Raw genomic sequence first — 22494 nt, 5'->3', positions numbered from 1 at the left:
CCGTGTCTGCATGTCAAAAGTTTTGCTTATCATTTATAGTCAGAAATCATCTACTTATCATCTGTAGGAAATTACCTACTTATCATTCTTAGTCTAGACACATCTTACTGCATTGATTGCATGAATAGGGTATAGACAAAATTCATATCTTAGCGTATCTGTTATTGTTATCTTTGCTTGACAGTTTCTGTAGATTCCTCCGTAACTTATGGAATTTTAGTATTATATATGCATATGTAAATTATGTATTGCAGGTTACTAATCTACATCCTATAATCTATTTCTTATCGAAAAATCGTTCATCTGATCGTACGAGATGAATCCCTCAACCAGTTCGAATTCCTCGGATTCCGACAGCCATTCCGATATGGATGTTCACCTAAGCTCCGAAAGCAGCGTCACCAGAATGAATTAATCAATCAGCCATCCTCAATTCATCTGATGGGTTTGTAATCGACTTAATCAATAGAGATGAGAAGAGGGCGATCCTTTTCACCCACCAACCAGCACTCTTGATAAAGAACCTGAAGCACTTACCGGTGAACCCATTCGAAACACCATTTTCGCACTCATTTCCAGATTATCTCTCCACAATTACATTCTATCTAAAAATTCTAAACCTTATTCACCCGTTCGTTCCGACCGACTATCATCACGGAATAATAGAAGAAGTCAATGAATGTTACGCTCGAGTAAATCAATTTGGAGATTATGGTGCAAAATTTACCAGCTTCAGCAACATCACCGGCACCAATAGTACCATCAATAACCCAAGTTTCAACATCACACACCTCAACATCTCATTATATACCTCGAGCATAATCATCAATCAGTGAATCGTTCTACATCAATTATCCTCGTTTGACATAGCGATTATGTAATCTCTAATGTTTTAGAGATTATATATTCTTGTTCTAACGACAAATCAAATGAGTTTAATATCATATTGACTCATTAAATCTATGATTACATCTGAAGAAAATATATATGTATATATATTTTCATAAAGATTGTAATTAAAAATTCTTTCGTACAAACTGTTAATGGTGAAAATATTTTAACGGGTAGGTAATACCCGAGGAATATACATATTTCACATTAATAAGTTACACTGTACATTCGTCGAAGCTGATTCAACAGTCATTTACTATCCTACTTACATCTACCGATATACGTATCCGTTCAACGCAGAATAACCCTTTTCATTCAAACTCATAATTGGATTTTGACCTATCAGAATCTAACAAGTGGCATAATAAAGAAAACATTTGACGAAATAAAAATTTGATAGAAACAAAAAAATTAACTACGAAAAATTTTGTTAAGAATCCACGCTAACTGTTCCAGCTAACTGTTCCTAGCTAACTGATTACATTTTATTTATCGCAGTTTATTTATCGCAATTTTATTTATCGTCATTTAATTTCTGTTATTTATTTTACGCATTTAATTTATCGTCATTTAATTTCTGTTATTTATTTTACGTACTTTAAATATCGGGACACGTATACAAGGTTTTGACATATCATATCGACGCATCTATATATATTATTTGGAATCACCATAGACACTCTATATGCAGTAATGATCGAGTTCTCTATACAGGGTTGAGGTTGATTCTCAAATAATATACATACTTTGAGTTGTGATCGAGTCTATGACATGTACACGGGTCACGATATATATTAATTAATTAATTCGAATATTACATATTAAACTATATATGAATTATTGAATTGTTAACTGTGGACTATCAATTGAGGACTACCAACATTGGACAATTAAAATATTGATTATAATATATGAAACTAAACAATTCTTCAAGTTTGTCACTTGATTTCATCTTAAACCTCATTTGTATCTTGACGATTACAATCTGCGATTCAAACCCTTCATAATTCTTGAAAACACTTCAATCGATAGGATGAACCAACCACACTTCATCTACGGAAGGAAAGATTTATGCATATAGTTATGCACCTGAAAAACTCTCGGAACCTGAGTAAACGTTTAACCCGTATCTGTGCTAATTCCTTTAGTGTTATTATTACCCAAAATAACATTTCCATTCTTTTTCAAATTAGCCAAATTTGTCACAGCTCCAGCAAATCAACTTCGACTTTTCGTTCGAAACAACCTTGTTATCACCATGATTTATATGTATGCTCTTTTATTGTTACCGGGGAACCTTTTATATTCCACCATATTACCATCAGCGTTTAATCATCTAAAAACACAATTCTCCTGAAACCACCTCGGATTGATAACCAACGATTCAGATATGGCTGCATTAAATGCAGAGGAAACAGTAAAATTGTAGATAACCTAAATGACCAAGAGTTTGATGATAAAGAATGGAGTGTTGGGAACGCTTGATAGAGAAATTGGTACTGAAAAATGAATTGAGCTAACCATGAAGGAGACCAAGGACAAATACAAGGACCAAACCCTATATTCAAAGAATCCAGGTAATTCTGGATCCGATGAAATCTTTAGAGAATATCTTGCTCCGAAGTCATGTTAAAATCTTGCGAAAAATTTTTCTTCATCAACCTTCGAACTTAGAAATTCCAAAATATCATCATAAATATCTTCGATATTTCTGAGGATATTTTCATAAATATTCTTGTCCGAAATTATCTACCTCTTCGTGTTTGCTGTATTCCATTATATTGGAAACTTCTGAAAAATCTAAGTATAAATTATGAATGAATTGTGGAGAAGTGTTGGGAATTGAAGCATGAATTAGTATAATATAATGGCGCTTGGCCAACGTGATTATATTACAGTAAGTCATGCTGAGTTTCTAATGAAACGTGATGATGGTTCACAGTAGATCATACCATTATCATGTGTCATGTTACATAACTCTTTCATTCTGCTTAACTTCTAAACATATCAAGAAAATATATTCTTGATAGTTCTATCCTCAGTGATTCTGGTAATTTGACAAATCAAATCGTGTTATTACGTTCTTTCTTGTGTAGAACATCAAGTTCATTCGAAACTCCATACTTACGAATTCTGGACCATTACTCGCTTTACTAGAGGTCGAGAAGAGATTAAAAAGACAAAGAGCTCTGAAACATAAGGGAAGATATAAAACTCGACAACAACACAGGAATCACAAACCTTGTACATTGATACGAATAACGATATAAAGACACGAAAGTATGATAAACACAATAACACCAAGAGCGAAGTAGAAGTAAACAGATTCCTCCGGTGGTAGATGAAAAAGGAGAATGATCAATGTGAAAGTTAGGAATATATCCAAAATTAAAACTGGATGAAGCATAATGATTGATGATTTGGAAAAATGAATTAAACTATAGAAAATGGGAGTGGTGGGAAATAATGGAACGGAAGAAGTTCATTTATAGTGGAGATACCAGACAAAGAAATCGAGACAGATGATCGCATTTAATTAAAGAGATCTTAATTTTCATAAATCCCGAAGAATCAGATCTTATAGATTTTCAAGAATTTCTTTTAAATTTCTTGAATTTCGGAAATCAAATATGATTACGTCAAAAGTTAAGTTAAATCTTTGCCTTTCTCATTTCACTATTATGTGATAGCTTCACTCGTACGCTTCGAGTAATCGAATCGTTTTATCCAAATTATTCAATGGTGATGAAACCCTACTTATCAACTCATATTTGTCACAAAAACATTTTGATTGTTAGCCATGACCACCTCACTCAAATTTCGGGACGAAATTTCTTTAACGGGTAGGTACTGTGACGACCCGGAAATTTCTGACCAAATTTAAACTTAATCTTTATATGATTTTTACACGATAAGCAAAGTTTGTTAAGTTGAACCTCAAGAATTTAGAACTATATTCATGTAATCGATTACCTTTAACCATGCTCGGCGATTCACGAACAATTGTTTATAAATAAATATGTATATATATAAATGTAAGTATATATTATAATTTGAAATTATAAAATATAATTTAAATATTTAAAAATTAATAAAAAAAAAGATATAAAGTAATTAAGTTACATTTAAAATAAATTTATATGATTCCTATAGGTACATATTATAATATGTATATTGTAATATTTACATAAAAGTTTATTACTCAATAAAAGTCACCATATGTATATAATTATTAAATATTACATAATGAATAAATTGTATATATTAAATGTAAATACAAGTTAAGGATATAATTGTTATAATAACCTTATTATTACATTCATTATTAATATTAATATCAATATTAGTTTTATGTACATGTTATAATTGAAATTAAAATATTATCAGCTATTATTGTTGTTATTATTAAGTATTAATATTATAAATATTGTTAGTATAATTATTCTTAAGAATTATAAATATTATGTTTATTATTATGATTACCATTATTGTTACTTTTATCTTTATTATTATTACTATTATTAGTATTATTGTTACATATTAATATTACCATTATCATTAAGAATTAAGAATTGTTATTATTATAAAGTATGATTCTTATCATTATTAAAATTACTATCATCATATTTATTAACGATAGGTATTATTATTATTATTATTATTATTATTATTATTATTATTATTATTATTATTTTCATTTTCATTACTATTATTATTTTTATTATTAATTTTAATATTAATAGTGTTATAATTATTAAATAATATCATTATTTATATAAGATACGTATAGATGAATTAGAGGGTATTGAATCTGTTTCGTGCTGCTTTTCTACTATTTTGCTTTCCAAAATTCCTACCAAATATGATCTAATCAAATGAATAAACAACAAGAGATATCACCTTTTTATTTTTATATCTATTTTCTTGTACGATCGACTACTTGGATTATTAATCAATCACATTGTTATGTAAATTTAGTTAACTTACTCAATTATTTCATCACCATAAACACCCATCAATAACCATCTCCAACGAAAAACCCATCACCTATCCACCACCATCGATCATATTCATTGAAAACCCAACCACCATGAATCATCACCACCCGCCACCCTAACCTACCTGCTATCTTCTGTTTAAAACGCAAGCTCAAACCGGAATCCAAGCCACTGTTGTTCCAAACCATAGCCATCGTTAGCTTCCATTTTCTGTTCGAAAGACCAAGAACAAAACCATCAAAATCCAATCGTTATGCTACTACTACAGATTATGTTTAACTGTTTCTATTATATTCGGATACAACCTAACAAGAACACCAACCGAGTTTTGTTCCTGCTCAACCCAAAACTGAACACCTCAGGTTTGCTACTCGTTTATTTTGTTTCTGGGACGAAATAAAACACCATCAACCACCATGACCTTCGAATACCATCGAAACTCATTTTTATTTTTCTATTGATCGCCACCATAACAACTACACCTTCGGTTTTCTTGATCAACCATGACTTCCATCACCTTCTAATCACCATTACCGGCGGCCATTACAACCGTAACACCACCACACCCATTTAACCACCTTCCATAAGTCTCCATTTTTTTTCTTTTTTCTTTCTGTCGTATATATAAAGAAATGAAGTGGTATAGGTAGTACAATTTAAAAACTAATCCAACTTGGATATATGATAGCATTAAATAACGATTTAATAATAAACAAGTGGGACAAACCTCCACTCATGGCCGACATCTTGGGAGCTTTCATATATGGCGTATCATTTTTTTTATAATGTAATTAGGATGATGAGCGAGTAATGCATATGATTAGGATATGGGGCCAATATAATACAAAGACTTGCGGATATAATTTTTATTGAAATGGTGGGTCATGAGGATTAGGATAGTTCATGATGCTGAATTATTGATGAGTGTATTTTTTTTTTCCTGCCGTTTTAGATTCTCGATTACCAGAAGTTGAGCCGAAATTTATGGTTGTTATTGGATTATATTTAGTGAGGGTGGGGTTTAGAGCAATGAGCTGGATAGAATTGTCTTTATTATAGATTAAACTGCAACCATGTCAACGACTTCAAATTTATATTGGGTCGATTACCTTTATCAACTTTGTACGTGGGTTTATAGATCCACCAAGCATGATACTAATGGTTGGGCCGGGATCTTTTTGTATGTGGGCCGATTTATACATGAGCTATTAGGACTTGCACTTAGGCCTCATCATATTTTCCTTTTGTCATTAGAAGATGATGATATGTGAATAAGATGATTAATGAACGAATTAATAGGTGATGCGTGATAATTTCAAATGAAGATGATAATAATTAGTTAGGAAGGATGATGATATAGAATTAGGATGATGATCTTGAAGTGATGTTAATGATAAGTGTTTGATGAAGACGAACTAATTAATCATGCGGGTTAATACCAAAACAAATCTTTGGTTCGTTGGTTTAAAGGTTTTAACGGGTTAGCGGGAGGTCGCAGGTTCAAACCCGGACTTGGTCATTTCTTTTAGGACTACTCCTTTGAGGTAGCTATTTAATTTATTCCCTTATCATTATTATTAGTTTTAACATTATTATCATTATAGTTATTAAAATAAATATTAGTATTATTATTATTATTAGTAAAATCATTATTTTTATAGTTATTATTATTAGTAGTATTATTATCATTATCATTATCATTAATATTTTTTTTATTTTTTTTATTTTTTATAATTATTATTATTATTATTATTATTAATAGTATTATTATGATTACTACTTTTATATTAACGATATTATTATAACAAATAAATATTTCTCTATATTTTCTATATAAGAGTATATATATTACAATTACCATAATATTACATATAACTATATATATTAAGATTACTTATATAAATATTTACATATAACAAATTATTGATTTTTAAATATAATATTAAACTATATAAATATTAACTATTTTAAATATATACAAACTAGATATATAAGATATATAATTTAAGATATAATATATGAATATATTCGATTACAATTATATGTGTTAATATAAATATGAATAATATAGGTTCGTGAATCCGAGGCCAACCATGCGTCGTTCAATATAGTCATATGTATTTTTACTACAAAATACATTAGGTGAGTTCATTTGCTCCCTTTTACTCTTTACATTTTTGGGACTGAGAATACATGCGCTGTTTCTACAACTGCTTTATTAAATGCCTTTGAAATATATTTTGAACTGCGAATACATGAAATACTTTTATAAATGTTTGACGAGATAGACACAATTAAAACATTCCCCGAATGAATTATTATGCAGACAGAAGTTCTGCAGATTATTATTGAATTATGTGGACATGATAATTGCCACCATTGAATTATGTGGACATGGTAATTGCCACCATTGAATTATGTGGACATGATAATTACCACCATTGAATTATGTGGACATGATAATTGCCACCATTGAATTATGTGGACATGATAATTGCCACCAATTGAAGTGAATGTTATGTATCGAGAGAATGATTTTATACACAGGTTATGTGTATGTTATTTTTGTGCACAAGATATGTGTATGGTTACTATGATTTATGAAAATGGTTTCATACACGAAAAAGATGTACTGTATTTAAAAGATATAGCATGTACATTACAGGTGGGTATAGGATTCGGGCCCATTTGTACCATGCAGCATTTAAATCTTGTGGTCTATCAAAATGATGAATTTTATTGTTTTATGATAAACCTATGAACTCACCAACCTTTTGGTTGACACTTGAAAGCATGTTTATTCTCAGGTATGAAAGAAACCTTTCCGCTGTGCATTTGCTCATTTTAAGGACATTACTTGGAGTCGATCATCGCTCTGGGATCAAATGTTGATGACTTCGTCCAGATAGATTTGGACGGGGCATTTCAGCGTCATGGCTCAACACTTGGATTGAGGTTCGAAGGTTGCAATGATGTCAGTTTTGAAATCATGCTTTAAGCCACAGCGCGGCTCCTCCAGCTGCGGCGCGGATTAAGCCTATCCGGGATCCTGACGAGGAAAAACGCGTTTTCTCGCTCTTTAAGTTGTTTCCTTGTTTAGATTTGCCTATATAAACACCATATTGTAACCCTAACATATTGATGTTAAAGCGAAGGGGTATAAAATACTATTAATTTTTACTACAAAATACTATTAAATACGATACAATTTTACACAAGTTATTTATTTATTTATAGAGTGGATATACCTAAACCTTGCTACAACACTTATAGGCAGTGTACCTAATCGTACAGTAGTGTAGTTTTTAGTAAGTCCGGTTCGTTCCACAGGGATCTTAGCCAAGTTTAACGCTATATTTTTAAAAACTATATTTGTAAAAATATAAATATATATATAAGTAGTATTATTATTATAAAAGGGGGTTTTTACCGTTTAATGACCGGTTTGTCGATTTTAAAACTTAAGTCGCAGTTAAAACCTAATTTAAAATATTAAAAATAAATATAACTTAATTTTAAGCGTAAAGTAAATAACGATAATGAAATTGCGATAAATAAAAACGCGATAAATAAAATGACGATAAATAAAATGACGATAAATAAAATTGCGATAATTAAAAAGTACGATAATTAAAAGTGCATTTAAATAAAATGACAGTAAATAAAAGTGCAATAATTAAAAGTGCAATTAAATATGAAATAAAGGAATTATGCTTATTTAAACTTTCGTAATCATGATGTTTGACGTGTTAATTTTAGTTTATTACCATGGGTTAATTGTCCTTTGTCCTGGATTATTCAATATGTCCGTCTAATTTTTGTCCATAACAGTCCATCAGTCATAAATATAAAGTGCGAGTGTCCTCGTCAAATTATCCTTATATCCGAAGTCAAATATTCCAACTAATTGGGGACTTAAACTATAATTACACCAATTTTCTTTGTATATAATTCACCCCTGTTTTAATAAGTCCATAGACTATTAATCCATTCCCGTGTCCGGTTAAATGAACGATTATTAGTACTTATAAATATCCCGCCCATCGTGTCCGATCGAGTGTATATGGTTATTTATAGGTACGTCCAATTGTAAATCTTTATATTAAATTAATAAACTATCATTTAATTAAACAAATATAAAGCCCATTAATAACCCATAGTCTAATTTTCACAAGTGTCGTTCTTTTGTCCAAACCCCAATTATGGTACAAAGCCCAATTACCCTGTCTTTAATATTTAGCCCAACATCACGATTACTTCGGCATAAATAAGCATAATAATAACTTAGCTACGAGACATTAATTTAAAAAGGTTGAACATAACTTTCAATGATTAATAATAGCGTAGCGTTACACGGACAGAATTTCGACTTACACTCTTACAACATTCGCTAACATACCCTTATTATTAAAATTAAAATTAAAATTAATATATATATATATATATATATATATATATATATATATATATATATATATATATATATATATATATATATATACGTTTGAGAGATGGAGAAAGAAAAAGATGTGTTTTTGTTCGACCAAAACTGCGAAATTTATAGATGTGGCCAGCATATTGGGGCCATGCGATCGCATGGATTTTCTTCTTCCTGGCCATGCGATCGCATGGCCTGGGATTCCAGCTCACATATTGTTGTTTGCTTCTTGCCGACGGTTTTATTAAATATATATAATATATAAATAATTTTAAGAATTATTTATATATTATATTATATTTATATGCATAGTTGACTTCTAATTTTCGCTCCGTTGCGTCACGCGTTGAAAGTTGACTTTGGTCCCGGTTCCGGATTTTCGAACGTCCTTGCGTACAATTTAATATCTTGTATTTTGCGTTTCGCGTCTTATACTATTGTAATTTTGAGACGTTTCTCATCAATAATTTGAACCACTTTGATTGTACTTTGTACTTTTGAGCCTTTTGGTCGTTTGCGTCTTCAATTCGTCAAATCTGTCTTTTGTCTTCACCTTTTATTATTTAAACGAATATTACTTGTAAATAGAACAATTGCAACCAAAAGCTTGTCTTTCTTGATGGATAATGCTATGAAATATATGTTCATTTTTAGCATTATCACATATGTGCACGGAATTAATAAAAATCTCTGGTTTGCGCCCGTGGAGTAAACCCTTCTCCATGTTTTGGAGTTAGGATATAACCACGTTAAATCCCGTGTCTTTTATTTATCGTTTTGCTTTAATTATTCGTTTGTCGTTCATGGGTTAGTGATTAGTATAAATCACTTGTCTTGTTTGGGTCCTAAATCCTAACAAGTGGTATCAGAGCTCAAGGTTCGAGTATGGGTACGATAACGATTTGAAAAGCAAGGTGTTCGATATGGTTGATGACTCGGTTTTTCATCAAGGTTAGATCAAACGATGGGGATTGTGTGTCTTGCAACTTGTGTCGAGATCTAGAGACTTAGTTGATTGCAGTGAGCTTAGGGTATGTCTATGTATCCATGAAAGTTGATCACACCAGGGTTGGTCTGATCCTGGCGGGTTATGATGTAACGGTGCGCGTGGTTTCATTATGATGGTGATTTACTCGCGAAGGGTTACAGAGTCTAAGGGGTCGGTCCAATAGGGTTTTGTTGCAGAAGATACACGGAGGGATTTTTTTGAAAGATCTGGGTGACGGGTCGAGTTCTTGTTCCCGTAGGAAGGAACGATTGAGCAAAATTAGGATATTCATGCGCAGTTGCAGAAGAAAATTCATAGAGGGTTTGTTAACCATTGGATCGCCTTAAAATTTTTATTGTCAGTAAAAGTCGTACAGATCTAGTTGCTGTAAAATTTTGAGGCTGGCCGAACTGTTGGATTTTGAGATACGAGTTTTCGAATCTAGGAAATTTTCAGGATGAATTTTTCGGGTTTGAAGACGCAAGTGCGAGACGGTTTTGTCTCATGAAAATTCAAAGCGATACAAGCTATGTTTTCAGAGATGTGGGTTTGTTATGGAAGCTTAGGAGGTTGATTTTTTTTCTCGGTTTAGAGTGGTTGTTGTAACAAACAAGATGCATCGGGGTTGAAAGTCGATAGTGAGAGTTATCGGGGAAGTTTGGTGCTTGCGGGGTTTGGAAACGGGGTGACCAATGGTGTTTGGTCAATATTCCAGGGTTTATGGAGTATGCGGGCTGATTTGAGCTTCTTGTCACTAAGGGTAATTGGTTGTCGAAGGGTGTCGGATATAACACGTTCGACGGTTTCTCGTTCTTGGTTGATGTTTCAACAAAGGGAGCGGTTCTTCTTCGAGGGTGATCAATTAGGATTCTTTAGGTGATGGAAGAGGGGCAGACAATCTTGTAAGTCCCGGAACTTGAGCTTTCTAGGATTGTTGAGGATGTCGGGAACTTGGTGTGAGTTTGGTAACCGGCGGAAGTTAACGAGCTAGTGGGAGTTAGTCGACTAGTGGAGTTGTGGAGATGATTATGCGACATTGTCTCCAATATTAGTGTGATGATTCTGGGTAACACTAGGGCTTCGAGTACTTGTTTTACTCTCTGATGGCAAAGAAATTTGTGACTGACTGGTGGTACGAAGCAAGTTTCTTCTCGAGTAGCCGCGGTTTTATTTCTTACTCTTACAGTGGGAGCGTGCTTGGGATGAGAAGATGAGTTTGTGAAATTCATAGCTATGAGGAGGTCAGTGTACCAGCGAGAAAGCGGAAAGTTGAAAAGTTAGTAGATTTCGAGGTTGTGACTGCGTTCTCACTGGAGCCTTGATGAAGAGTCTACGAGGGCGTCTGTTGGATTTTCTGATTGCTGGGAAGGAAAATCATAGATAGACAGTGAAATTCTGTATGAGGGTGATCATTGACATGTATGTTCGGGATTGGACATGTCTAGAGTGATCGGTGAGGCGGTGTAGTCTCATGAAGAATCCTATAATTGAAGAGTCGCATACTTCAATTGATCTTCTGGTGTATGAAGATAATCTTCGTATTAGAAGATGCTGGCGTTAGAAACCGAGATGGCCCAAGCTAGTAACTATGAGATTGGATTATCACTCAGCGGCGTTTTTGGTGTCGAAAGACTTCACTTTCCCAGGGGTTAACGAGTGAAGTGCGGCGTGATTCGGGTAGCTTACTCGGCGGTATCAAAAGGAGTTGATAATCGGCTAATCTGGAGTTATTGTGGGTGTTTTGAAAGAACATAGTTGATGATAAAATGGGTTATGTTTAGATCATCCTTCAAGTGGGAGATTGTTGGATGTGTGAAGAATATCAAAACAACAAGAAAAGTGCGTTTTAGTGTTAAGGCGCGCCGTGGCTCATTAAGGCGCGCCATGGCTCAACACTTGGATTGAGATTCGAAGGTTGCAATGATGTCAGTTTCAAAATCATGCTTTAAGCCACGACTGACGTAAGCCTATCCGGGAGCCTGACGAGAAAAAACACGTTTTCTTGCTCTTTAAGTTGTTTCCTTGTTTAGATTTGCCTATATAAACACCCTATTGTAATCCTAACATATGTGCACGAAATTAATAAAGAAAAATCTCTGGTTTGCGCCCGTGGAGTAAGCCCTTCTCCGTATTTTGGAGTTGGGATATAACCACGTTAAATCCGTGTCGTTTATTTATCTTTTTGCTTTAATTATTCGTTTGTCGTTCGTGAGTTGGTGATTAGTATAACTCGCTTGTCTTGTTTGGGTCCTAAATCCTAACAATAAGTTTATTTTATCATTCAAACCAAACAAAGTTTGAAAGTGAACGATTTAAACAGGTTTGTTCAAAGATCTCTTAGAGTTTGATTCCTTTTATTTGAAAGCTTATTATTATGTACATCAGCAAACACAATACAGGGTGCGGCCCAAATTACTTTTAGAATAAAACTAGGCCTTGGTTTTGGGCCTATTTTCCGAGCCATATGAAAATTACACGAGTTCAACTTCAACACAGTCAGTCAGTCTCACTAATCCTCCACGATTGAAGTCTTCCCAAATCGAACCCTAATTTTAGTCTGGCTCTGTCCTCGCGTATTTCTGACGTTTGCACACATCACGGACTCAGTATGTATCTCGATTTCATTCTTCATTTCTGATTTATTGTAAAAGTGATAATTAATAGGTGAAAGTGTTTTAAATCATACTATAAACTTAATCTTAAATGTTTGTTTTACTATAAATGTCTTCTTTTATCTGTGTATTTCAAACAGACCGTTGATTTTTTACATTAGGGTTTATTGACTTTTTACTTTTGTTGAGATAATTTGCATCGTTTTGTTGTGTTATGAATATTAAGTTATCTTAATCTCAACTAGTTATTAGGGCTTATTGAATTAGCTAAATCATTGTTAAACTGATTGATTTAATTTTATTTTTATTTGTCCCGAAAATTAGTTCCTGGAACGCTGCTGTGAATTGTTATGGCTTCTCATCTTAGAAATATTGTGCTAAAAAGTTGTACGGGTAATGTGATTATCCGGAATGAAATGAGGAGAGCAAAATCCGATACCACGACGAAAATGCAGATAATGATTAAATCATTCGAATCAATCGACAAAAACCTTCACTGGGAGCTTCCACCAGAAACGCGTAAGATTGGATTGCCTTCAACGAGATCGTTATTCACTGTGAACAAATCGCCTCATGTTCATAAGAAAGCAAGAGATCAATTTCAATTGAAAATCAACAAGGAGATGTTGGTTATGGAAACAAAAAGGCACGAATTGAGCAAGAAGTTATTTTGGTTAAAACGTCAACGAATCTTTGGATCTCAATTTGAAATTATGTTTTCTTTCAAGACTCGGTTGGATAAAGACGAGCTTCAGCAGATTCTTCATCAGTCTTCTGAACCGAAGGATGTTGCTAAAGATGATAAAGTTGAAGAATAAGTTGCAGTTATCGGTTTTGCAAGAAATAAAATTCGTCAAAAAGGCACGTGAGTGGATCAAATACGCCTTAAGGCAAGTAGTTGTATGCTCACTGTAATAGCCCTTTTGGATCATCACTTAAATTACCTTTCTTTTTAAATTATTTATCTATATCTGTGCAATGTTCTGTTGATTGAAGTTAACTTCATTAGCTATTATCTATTTATCTTACTTTGTTAGTTGTTGGAATTGATTATTCGTTGATATATTAACATCCTCGTTTCGATCTTTATGTAAGTTAATCGTGTCTGTTTTTGGTTCATTGAAATAGATACGGGGTGTTTGGATTCTGTTTTTCTGTATCGGGTTATTAATACCAGTTTGATGTGCTAAGTACTAATGCTTATAGGGTTTTAAATTTTTTAGTAGGATGGTGAGATTAGGTGTTATAAATTAGCAGTTTCAGATTTCTCATGTGACCGATGAATTACAACTCAACTCCCTAAAAACTGTTCAAACTTATCTCTGCAAATTGAAGAACGTTTGTAGCAGGAAACTATGCATGTTCCAACAGAAGTAATATAGCTTCATCATATGTGGCATGCATTATTTCGTGTCTTTGCGATCCTATTGAAGTGTGTGCTCTATTTTTGTGATTCTTTTTCGGAATATGTTTCCCGTCTGATTCTTAATCCTAACAATACAAAAAACTCATAACTTATCTGACGAAATAACATTGACGCTTTTTATTAATCCAAAATAAGAAGAAAAAAAGACGTACATCCATCATTTCAATTAGGACTCCTAGTCAATATTTTACAAAAGAAAAGAAACATCTGGGACGAGTCGGCCACCATCAATTTTTTTTCGCACACAGCAACTAGTATACTTCCCGCCTGTCAAAACCCTTAATTTCGACCGGTCAACAAAATATCTCCGATGGACGGCGACAGCAGTGAAGAAAGTCCGGTACAAACTAAAAAAGGAAAATCAAAAACACCTCGAAAACCTAAAGCCAGTGCTCTTAAGCAAAGTTAACATCTCAATCTCTATATTTCAACTTTTATACAGTAACATCAAATCGCATTCATCTTAATTGATTATCCTCACCTTTTAATTGTAGAATCACCGGCCGAATTCTTCGCCGAGAATAAAAACATTGCTGGATTCGACAATGTAAGTTTTATTCTGTAATAATTCTGTATATGTATCTGTTTGAGATTCTACTAATTTGCAGATGTGTGTATGTATATGTGTGTGTAATGATTTTGCACATGGATTAGGTTTAATGTGATTATTGTGTTTCATAAGCTGTATGAAAATTGAATTTAAGTGGTGGTGTTGTGTATGAATATTAGCCTGGGAAATCACTTTACACAACTGTGCGAGAACTTGTTGAAAATGCGCCGGATTCTGCGGAGTCGATTGCTGAGCTTCCGTTTGTTGAAGTAACAATGTAAGTGAATATGCTTAATATGTTTATGTACCTCGCTTAATGATATTAACGTATAATTACCGACTTATAGTTCTGTTTTTTGTATCGTGTTGGTGTTATTATAGTGAGGAGATTAATAAAAGCAAGTTTAATTCTATGATTGGTCTTATTGACCGCGAGCGAATTGATGAGGCGTTATATGGTGATTTTGAGACTGTCAAGGCTCGTGAGGTTTGTATATAAGTAATCTTAGTTTTTTATCGTTTTTTGGTTGATGGCTTATTTGTGTTCTCTTTCTATTGCTTCTTGTTCTACTATTAGAAAAGGATTGCCAAAGAAGCTCGTTTTCAAGAGATTCAGGCCAAAAATGCCGCTCTGGGGAAGAAAGTAAAAGAACCGACTTCTGCAAAGGGTATCAAGGGTTGAGGTGACGCCTCGTTCTACCGGGTGACTTGTAAGGTCTGACATATTTTTGTTTCAAACCTAATTATATCTTGATTCTTCAATTCGGGATCAATTTCATTTTATGTTTGTAAATTTGTTGTGTGACGACCTACATTCTGAAATTGTGTAGGATAATGGAAGAGGAATGCCCCATGATGATATTCCAAATATGTTTGGACGAGGTTTAATTATATAGTTTCATGTTTATTGATATGTTGAACATATAGTACATTAGTGCTTTTCAAGATATGTGGCATACTTAGATAATGAGATTTATGTATCTGAGTTCTATACAACTGTCATGTTACTTTTCTCTAAGATATAAAGATTTTGCAGTTTTATCTTGGACAAAATATGGGTTGAAGCAAACACGTGGAAAGTTTGGACTTGGTGCAAAAATGGTATGTTGACACGAGGCAAGCTTTTGTATTTTGAAATAGTGATCTTATTTTATTGGCTGCTGATATCATAGTTAGGTGTTTACAAATATAAAATGTTTAAACCTGTTCAGGGTATTGTTCTACATTAAACTTTCCTTCCTTTTTTGGCTATAGTGAGAAAATATACCGTGATAATGAGATCTATTTTGGTTTTGTTTCAGGCTTTAATTTGGTCAAAGATGAGTACAGGACTACCTATAGAGATATCTTCATCAATGAAGGGTCAAAGTTACACTACATTTTGCAGGCTGGATATAGATATTCATAAGTATACTTCTATGCTATTGAGTATTTACTTATATAAGGCTGATCAGATGCGTTCAACCGTGATCTAATATCTATTATATCCTTCCATGATCAGAAACATTCCCCACATACATTTACATGAGAAGAAATATGACAAGGAACCTTGGCATGGAGCTGAGATTCAAGTTGTAATTGAGGGAAACTGGACAACATATCGTGTATGTTTCACTTTCTGTATCTACTCAATTTGTAACTATACTGTGGTTCATAATTAAAATTAGATAAATGTATATTGGCAAACGGGTCAGGTTGGATCAGTTTGGGTAACGGGTCAGAAGGGTTTTGGCTCAAATGGGTCAGATTTAAACGGGTCCATATGGGTCAGGTTGTTAACGGGTCAAAATAGGTCATGGGTCAACCGGGTCAGATCTTCTAGACGGGTCAAATCGGTCGGGTTGAGACCGGTTATTCAAAGTTAATGCCTAACATTCAACGAGCCACAGCATGGGATTCTTCTTAACTAATACTTTCTTTGATATTCGCAGTCCAAGATATTGCATTATATGCGTCAAATGGCTGTTATTACTCCATATGCACGATTCATGTTTCGATTTGTATCAGACACATCAGAGTATCCCCTCTTTCTTAAAAAATATAGTAGTTTAACGTTGTGTTTACTGTCTTACAATTTCATTTACATACTTACATATCATTTCAGTTAATACTATTTTTTTCTCTAAACTTTTGTAGTAAAAATGTCAGCATAAGTTTTGCTAGAAGGACAGATGTAATGCCTGCAGTTCCTCTTGAAACAAAGTACCATCCGTCAGCTGTTGATTTGCTTCTCATCAAACTCTTAATTGGTGAAACTTCAAAACCGTTCCTTTTGCAATTTCTTCAACATGAATTTGTTAACATCGGGAAATCCCATGCTGAACGATTAATCGGTATATTTCTACCACACTCATATACTATGTTAATGCGGTTTACACAACCTAGAACCTCGTCATACAAGCTTCTGTTCCAGTAAATTGATGACATTATGGTTATGTTTATCATGTTACAGGGGAAATGGGTCCAGATTTCGCCCCTAAAACACCAGTTAAGTCACTCACACCACAACAAATTGTTCGAATCCATCAGCTGTTTAGGCAGGCCAAGTTTGATGATCCTAGTGGTGATGTAAGACCCTTGCTCGACAACTTATGTTAATAACCATAGAATTATATAGTTTCGTTAATATTTTTAACTTGTGGATGTATATGGTTTTCCTAAGAAGAAAGTTTGTAAATAACATCATTTCCATCTAGTGTGTTAGTCCTGCAGGAGAGTACAACCTTCGTTTGGGTATCATAAAGGAACTTCATCCCGACATGGTTGCAACTTATACTGCAAGGTAATATTCATGATTGAAATGCCTAAAGCTTCACTCAACTTCATATTATATAAACATATAAAACACTACAATAGCATGAAAATAAATACAGTCTGAATTTAATCTTAATTCCAGTGCTCAAGTATTCGAAGGACACCCGTTCATTGTAGAAGCTGGAGTTAGCGTGGGCGGAAAAGATGTCAAGCAATGAAGCAAGTAAGTTTGTTTCTTTCGTCTTTGAATTCCCTCTTTTTTGCATCAAAGCTGTACCTCAACCAATGCATTTATGTATTATATATTTGTTGCTTTTTGTGGCTATGAAAATTCTAGGGTTTAAATATCTTTCGGTTTGCAAATCGGATACCACTGCTATTTGAGCAAGGTGCTGATGTTGTCACCAGAACTGCAATGAAGAGGATCAAGTAAGACTGATATAAGTTTTAATTTTTTCGGTAGTCCCTTTTTTGTAGGTCTCCTGATATGTTATAATTTCTTTCAGTTGGAGCATTTACAAAATTAATCAGACACAGGATAAAATTGGTGTTTTTGTTAGCATTGTAAGCACCAAAATTCCTTTTAAGGGGACCGGAAAGGAATATATTGATGACATTAGTGAGATTGTTAATACTGTTAAGGTTGGTTTGCCTTCATATTAATTTTAGAGTAAATTGTACCATTAGTCCTTGTAGTTTACATGAAATTATTCTAACCTTCCTTGTCTTTTGAATATTAAAGCGGCCGTCCATGTGGTTTTTATCCAATTATACCGATCGTCCATGACTGATATAAAAGTGTACGTTGATGGTCCCTTATTCAAAATGTGCATTAATAGGAGGGACCATCAACGTACACCTTCAGTGTAATTTGCAAAAGATAAGGATGATTGATGTAATTTCATGAAAGACAGAGGGACTATCGCTGTAATTTTCAGTAGATAAGGGTGATTTGTGTAATTTCATGTAAACCACAAGGACTATTGGCAATTGTGGGAAAAAAAATTAAAATTTACAACCCATTCCTGCAGACTTGCATTAAACAGTGTTGCTTCCAGCTAAAGTAAAAAATAGTGAAGAAAATTCAGGCTCGTGAGCAACAAGAGAGGAAAAGAAACTTAATCAAGTAAGTTCAAACCTTTGTGTCACACCATATGTATATAAAAATTGACCTTTGCTGTTGAGCTAGAATCGTTAGTCAAATGCTCTTCGTATTGGTTGTAGGTACTTGGACAGGGGCGGAACTTAGTTATATCCGGAGGGGGTGCCCGCCCCCTCCGGATTTGAAAAAAAAAAAAAATTTACACCAAAAAATTTTTTTTTCACTAACAAATAAGGTTTTTTTTAGTGTTTACCCTCCTGGCATTGAAACTTTTATTAAATTTTTACATTCGCCCCACCTGTGTCCGGGTTCAAGTTCCGCCACTGTACTTGGATGATGCATCGGGTGCTATATATACTGTATTGAAAGAGGCATCACAATTACATGCAAAAAAGAAGCATCGCACCGAGATTAAGGATGAGGATGCAGAATTACTTCAAAAAGTCACTAATCGTTCGGTAACAAAAGAGACCCTATCTGAAAAACTTGCACAACATGTGGAACAGGTAAGTAATTTATATGAGATTTTGCTTAGAACTTAATTATGAAATTGAATAGGAATTTTCTAGAATGTGGAGACATTTGAGAATTCTGTTAATGATTTTGTTGATTGATACTTACAGGTGGATTACGAAATGGCAATGGAATACGCAACACAAAGTGGAGTGAGGGAAGAACCAAAAGAAAACATATATCTACAAGCATTGGAGCCTCAAACCAAGTTTATAGATTTTCGTTCTCCTATCTTTGTCTTCTGGCTTTTTAAGTTGGTAGGTAACTATAACTTTTTTTAGCATTTTACCGCATTGTTGAATTGTACTCCTTAAACTAGAATCCTCGAAAGTTTAAATATATTTATATTTATATGCTGATGGAATCAGGTATATTTTGTTCAGTTGTTTGAGCATATACTGTTAACTTGCTTAACAAAAGTGGGCTTAACTGCGCTGTCCATATAGTTGTCCTGTAGCTCATTGGGCTATTTTTTTTTAGTTAAGGGCTAGTTTTACAGTTCTTGATCATCTAGTTATTGATGATGACCCTAATATCCATTTTAATATTATTTTATTATTATTATACTATATTTTCTGTGTGAAATATGCAATAAAAATCAACACAGTAGTCATCTATCATATAATCCAATCCCATCAAACACGCTTATAATGTACGGATAGACTTAATAGACACAACGCGACTTAATAGACACAACGCTACTAAGACCGTTTAGTGAAAAACACCACAGTTGACCCAGTTGTGTCTAGCAGGGGTAATAAGCTTGACGAGTTTAAAATTCAATGAGTTTAAAAGCTTGAGATCAACTCATTTTGAACTCAACATATAAAGCTCTAGTTTATAGTTGTTGGATGGTTGTCCAATATGATGGCTCACATTTAGTAGACAAATTGAAATTGTCTTTTGCATGGTGAAGACATCAAAATGAAATTGTCTTTCTCCATGTGTGAAGCTATAGTAGAAAAGTTTGATTTGCCTTGCTCAATAGTCAAGATACAATGTATACATGTGGTGTTCAGCAATAGTTGTCAAATTGAAGTTTGCAAGGTATACACGGCTCTCGATGTTTCAAGTCAAAGAAGACGGCATGTCATTAATGGTATCACATGTAGCTATGTTTTCACATGTATATGTGCATCTATAAATAGAAGGACTTGAAAATGATAGAAGGCATCCAGAGAGGATCAAAGTATCACAAAAAGGAAAAACATAGTTGAGCGATAATATCAACGGAGTGTGTTTTTTGTGAGGTCGAGAGCTTATTCTTGTAAGGGGTGTAAAAGAGTGTACGGAAAACTTAGATTTTATCCTAAAATCTAAGGGGCTTTGGTTAGGGTTAACTTATAGTGTACTTTTTTCTTGTACCGGGATCTTTTATATTATAAGAATAAAGGGAACTCTTGGGGGTGGACGTAGGCAAGGTTTTGCCGAACCACGTTAAATCGTCGTGTTATTAGTTACTTTATTTTGCTAATTATTATTTCTCGCAAGTTTGTCTCAAACAATTATATCCTCGCTTCCGCTGATGTGGGTGCGTTGGGCAAGTTGTCATAACAAATGGTATCAGAGCATCTAAGTGTTTCGAATAGTTTTTTGCTTGGAGATGGCGGGAAATAGCAGTATGCAGAGTTTAAGGTGGAGCCATTTGATGGATCCGGGAATCTCGCTTTGTGGCAATCAAGGTTGAAGGATGTCCCGGTTTAGTAGGGCTTGGCAAAGCCGTTAAAGGGTAAAAAGGACGGCATGCCTGAAAAGATGACGGATGACGATTGTAATCGTTGAACACTTGAACGTGTTTAATGGTCTAGTGTATCAACTTGCAAAAGTTGAGGTTTATGTTGAGGAAGAAGATAAGACCCTTATTCTTCTTGCCTCTCTTCCCAGTTCGTATGATATTTTGGTCACTACTATTATTTATGGAAAAGCTACTGTAAAGATGGAGGAGGTAGTACCGGCACTCTTATCTCAGGATAAGAGACGAAGATCCGATGACCGTTTTGAGCATGAATTTGCTATGGTTGGTCATGGAAAGAGAAAGTTTTCCGGAAAAAGATCTGGTGATAGAAGTAGGTCCAGATCAAGAGACAGAATGAAGGGTATCCAGTGCTTCAAATGTCAGGAGTGGGGTCACTTCAAGAAGTACTCTCTACTTTGGAAGAATGGTGAAGATAAATCTGGGGGTTCGTCGGTTGCAGTTGCATTGCAGTTAATGAATCGGTTAATTTGGGAGATGTTCTCACAATCTTCAAAAGTTCTACTTCTGTTCAAGATGAATGGATTTTAGATTCGGGTTGTACAATGCATGTGTGTTCCATGGAAGCTTATTTTGATAAGCTAATGTTAAAGAAAGCGGGGTGCTTACTTTAGGTGATGGTTCAACATGTGATGTTGAGGTTGTTTGCATGGTGAAAAAAATTTTGTTTCACGGAGCTGCATACGCTCTTGGTGGTGTGGCGTACACACCAAGGATGTGCAAGAATATAATTTTCTTATGCGTGTTGGATTCTCAAGGACACGACTATTAGGCCGTAGGTGGAGTTATGAAAATCACACGTGGCGTAAAGGTCCTGATGAAGCGAGAGAAGTATGAGAGTTTATATCGTCTGGTGGCGAGTACAAAATATACTCGTGTCTCGGAGGTTTAGAAAGCGTGCACGCGGGAAACAAGTCGGGAACATGTTAGGACATGTTTGACCGAGGCAGACGATGGTGAGAAGGAAAATTCTACTGTGGTGGGAGAGGTGATTCGAGATTCCTCTCCGGTGTTAACTAGGTAAGTTGACAGGGTTAGCTGCACATGATTATTGGCCAGTTTATTTGAATCAGGGTTCAAGATCGAGGTGATTCAAGGTGTGTGCAGCGGTGATACGGAGGCCAATGGTAAAAGTACCATGCGTTAGTATTTTCGGTGACGGAGAAGATGGAATGTTCGCCAAGGTGGAGATTGTTGGATGGTTGTCCAATATGATGGCTCACATTTAGTAGACAAATTGAAATTGTCTTTTGCATGGTGAAGACATCAAAATGAAATTGTCTTCTCCATGTGTGAAACTATTGTAGAAAAGTTTGATTTGCCTTGCTCAAAAGTCAAGATACAATGTATACATGTGGTGTTTAACAATAGTTGTCAAATTGAAGTTTGCAAGGTATACACGGCTCTCGATGTTTCAAGTCAAAGAATACGACATGTCATTAATGGTATCACATGTAGCTATCTTTTCA

At 34.2% G+C, this 22494-nt stretch overlaps 1 protein-coding gene and 1 pseudogene across 1 annotated transcript; both read left to right on the top strand.

The window, feature by feature from the left end:
- The first annotated feature begins 13277 nt into the window (after window positions 1–13277).
- Window positions 13278–13966, top strand: LOC139862345 (small ribosomal subunit protein uS10m-like). Its single transcript, XM_071850937.1, has one exon. It carries the CDS (start codon window positions 13278–13280, stop codon window positions 13743–13745), a length of 468 nt encoding a protein of 155 aa, XP_071707038.1. The 3' UTR covers window positions 13746–13966.
- Window positions 13967–14150: 184 nt separating this feature from the next.
- LOC139863458 (DNA topoisomerase 6 subunit B-like) lies at window positions 14151–19718 on the top strand (annotated as a pseudogene).
- The last annotated feature ends 2776 nt before the right edge of the window (window positions 19719–22494 follow it).

This window comes from Rutidosis leptorrhynchoides, chromosome 8, assembly GCF_046630445.1.
Source record: "Rutidosis leptorrhynchoides isolate AG116_Rl617_1_P2 chromosome 8, CSIRO_AGI_Rlap_v1, whole genome shotgun sequence".
Classification (NCBI taxonomy): domain Eukaryota; kingdom Viridiplantae; phylum Streptophyta; class Magnoliopsida; order Asterales; family Asteraceae; genus Rutidosis; species Rutidosis leptorrhynchoides.
This window is presented reverse-complemented; position numbering and strand designations above follow the sequence as displayed.

Bases quoted from the DNA above. Each gene is read 5' to 3' on its own strand.
- LOC139862345 (XM_071850937.1), top strand. From the start codon at position 13,278: ATGGCTTCTCATCTTAGAAATATTGTGCTAAAAAGTTGTACGGGTAAT.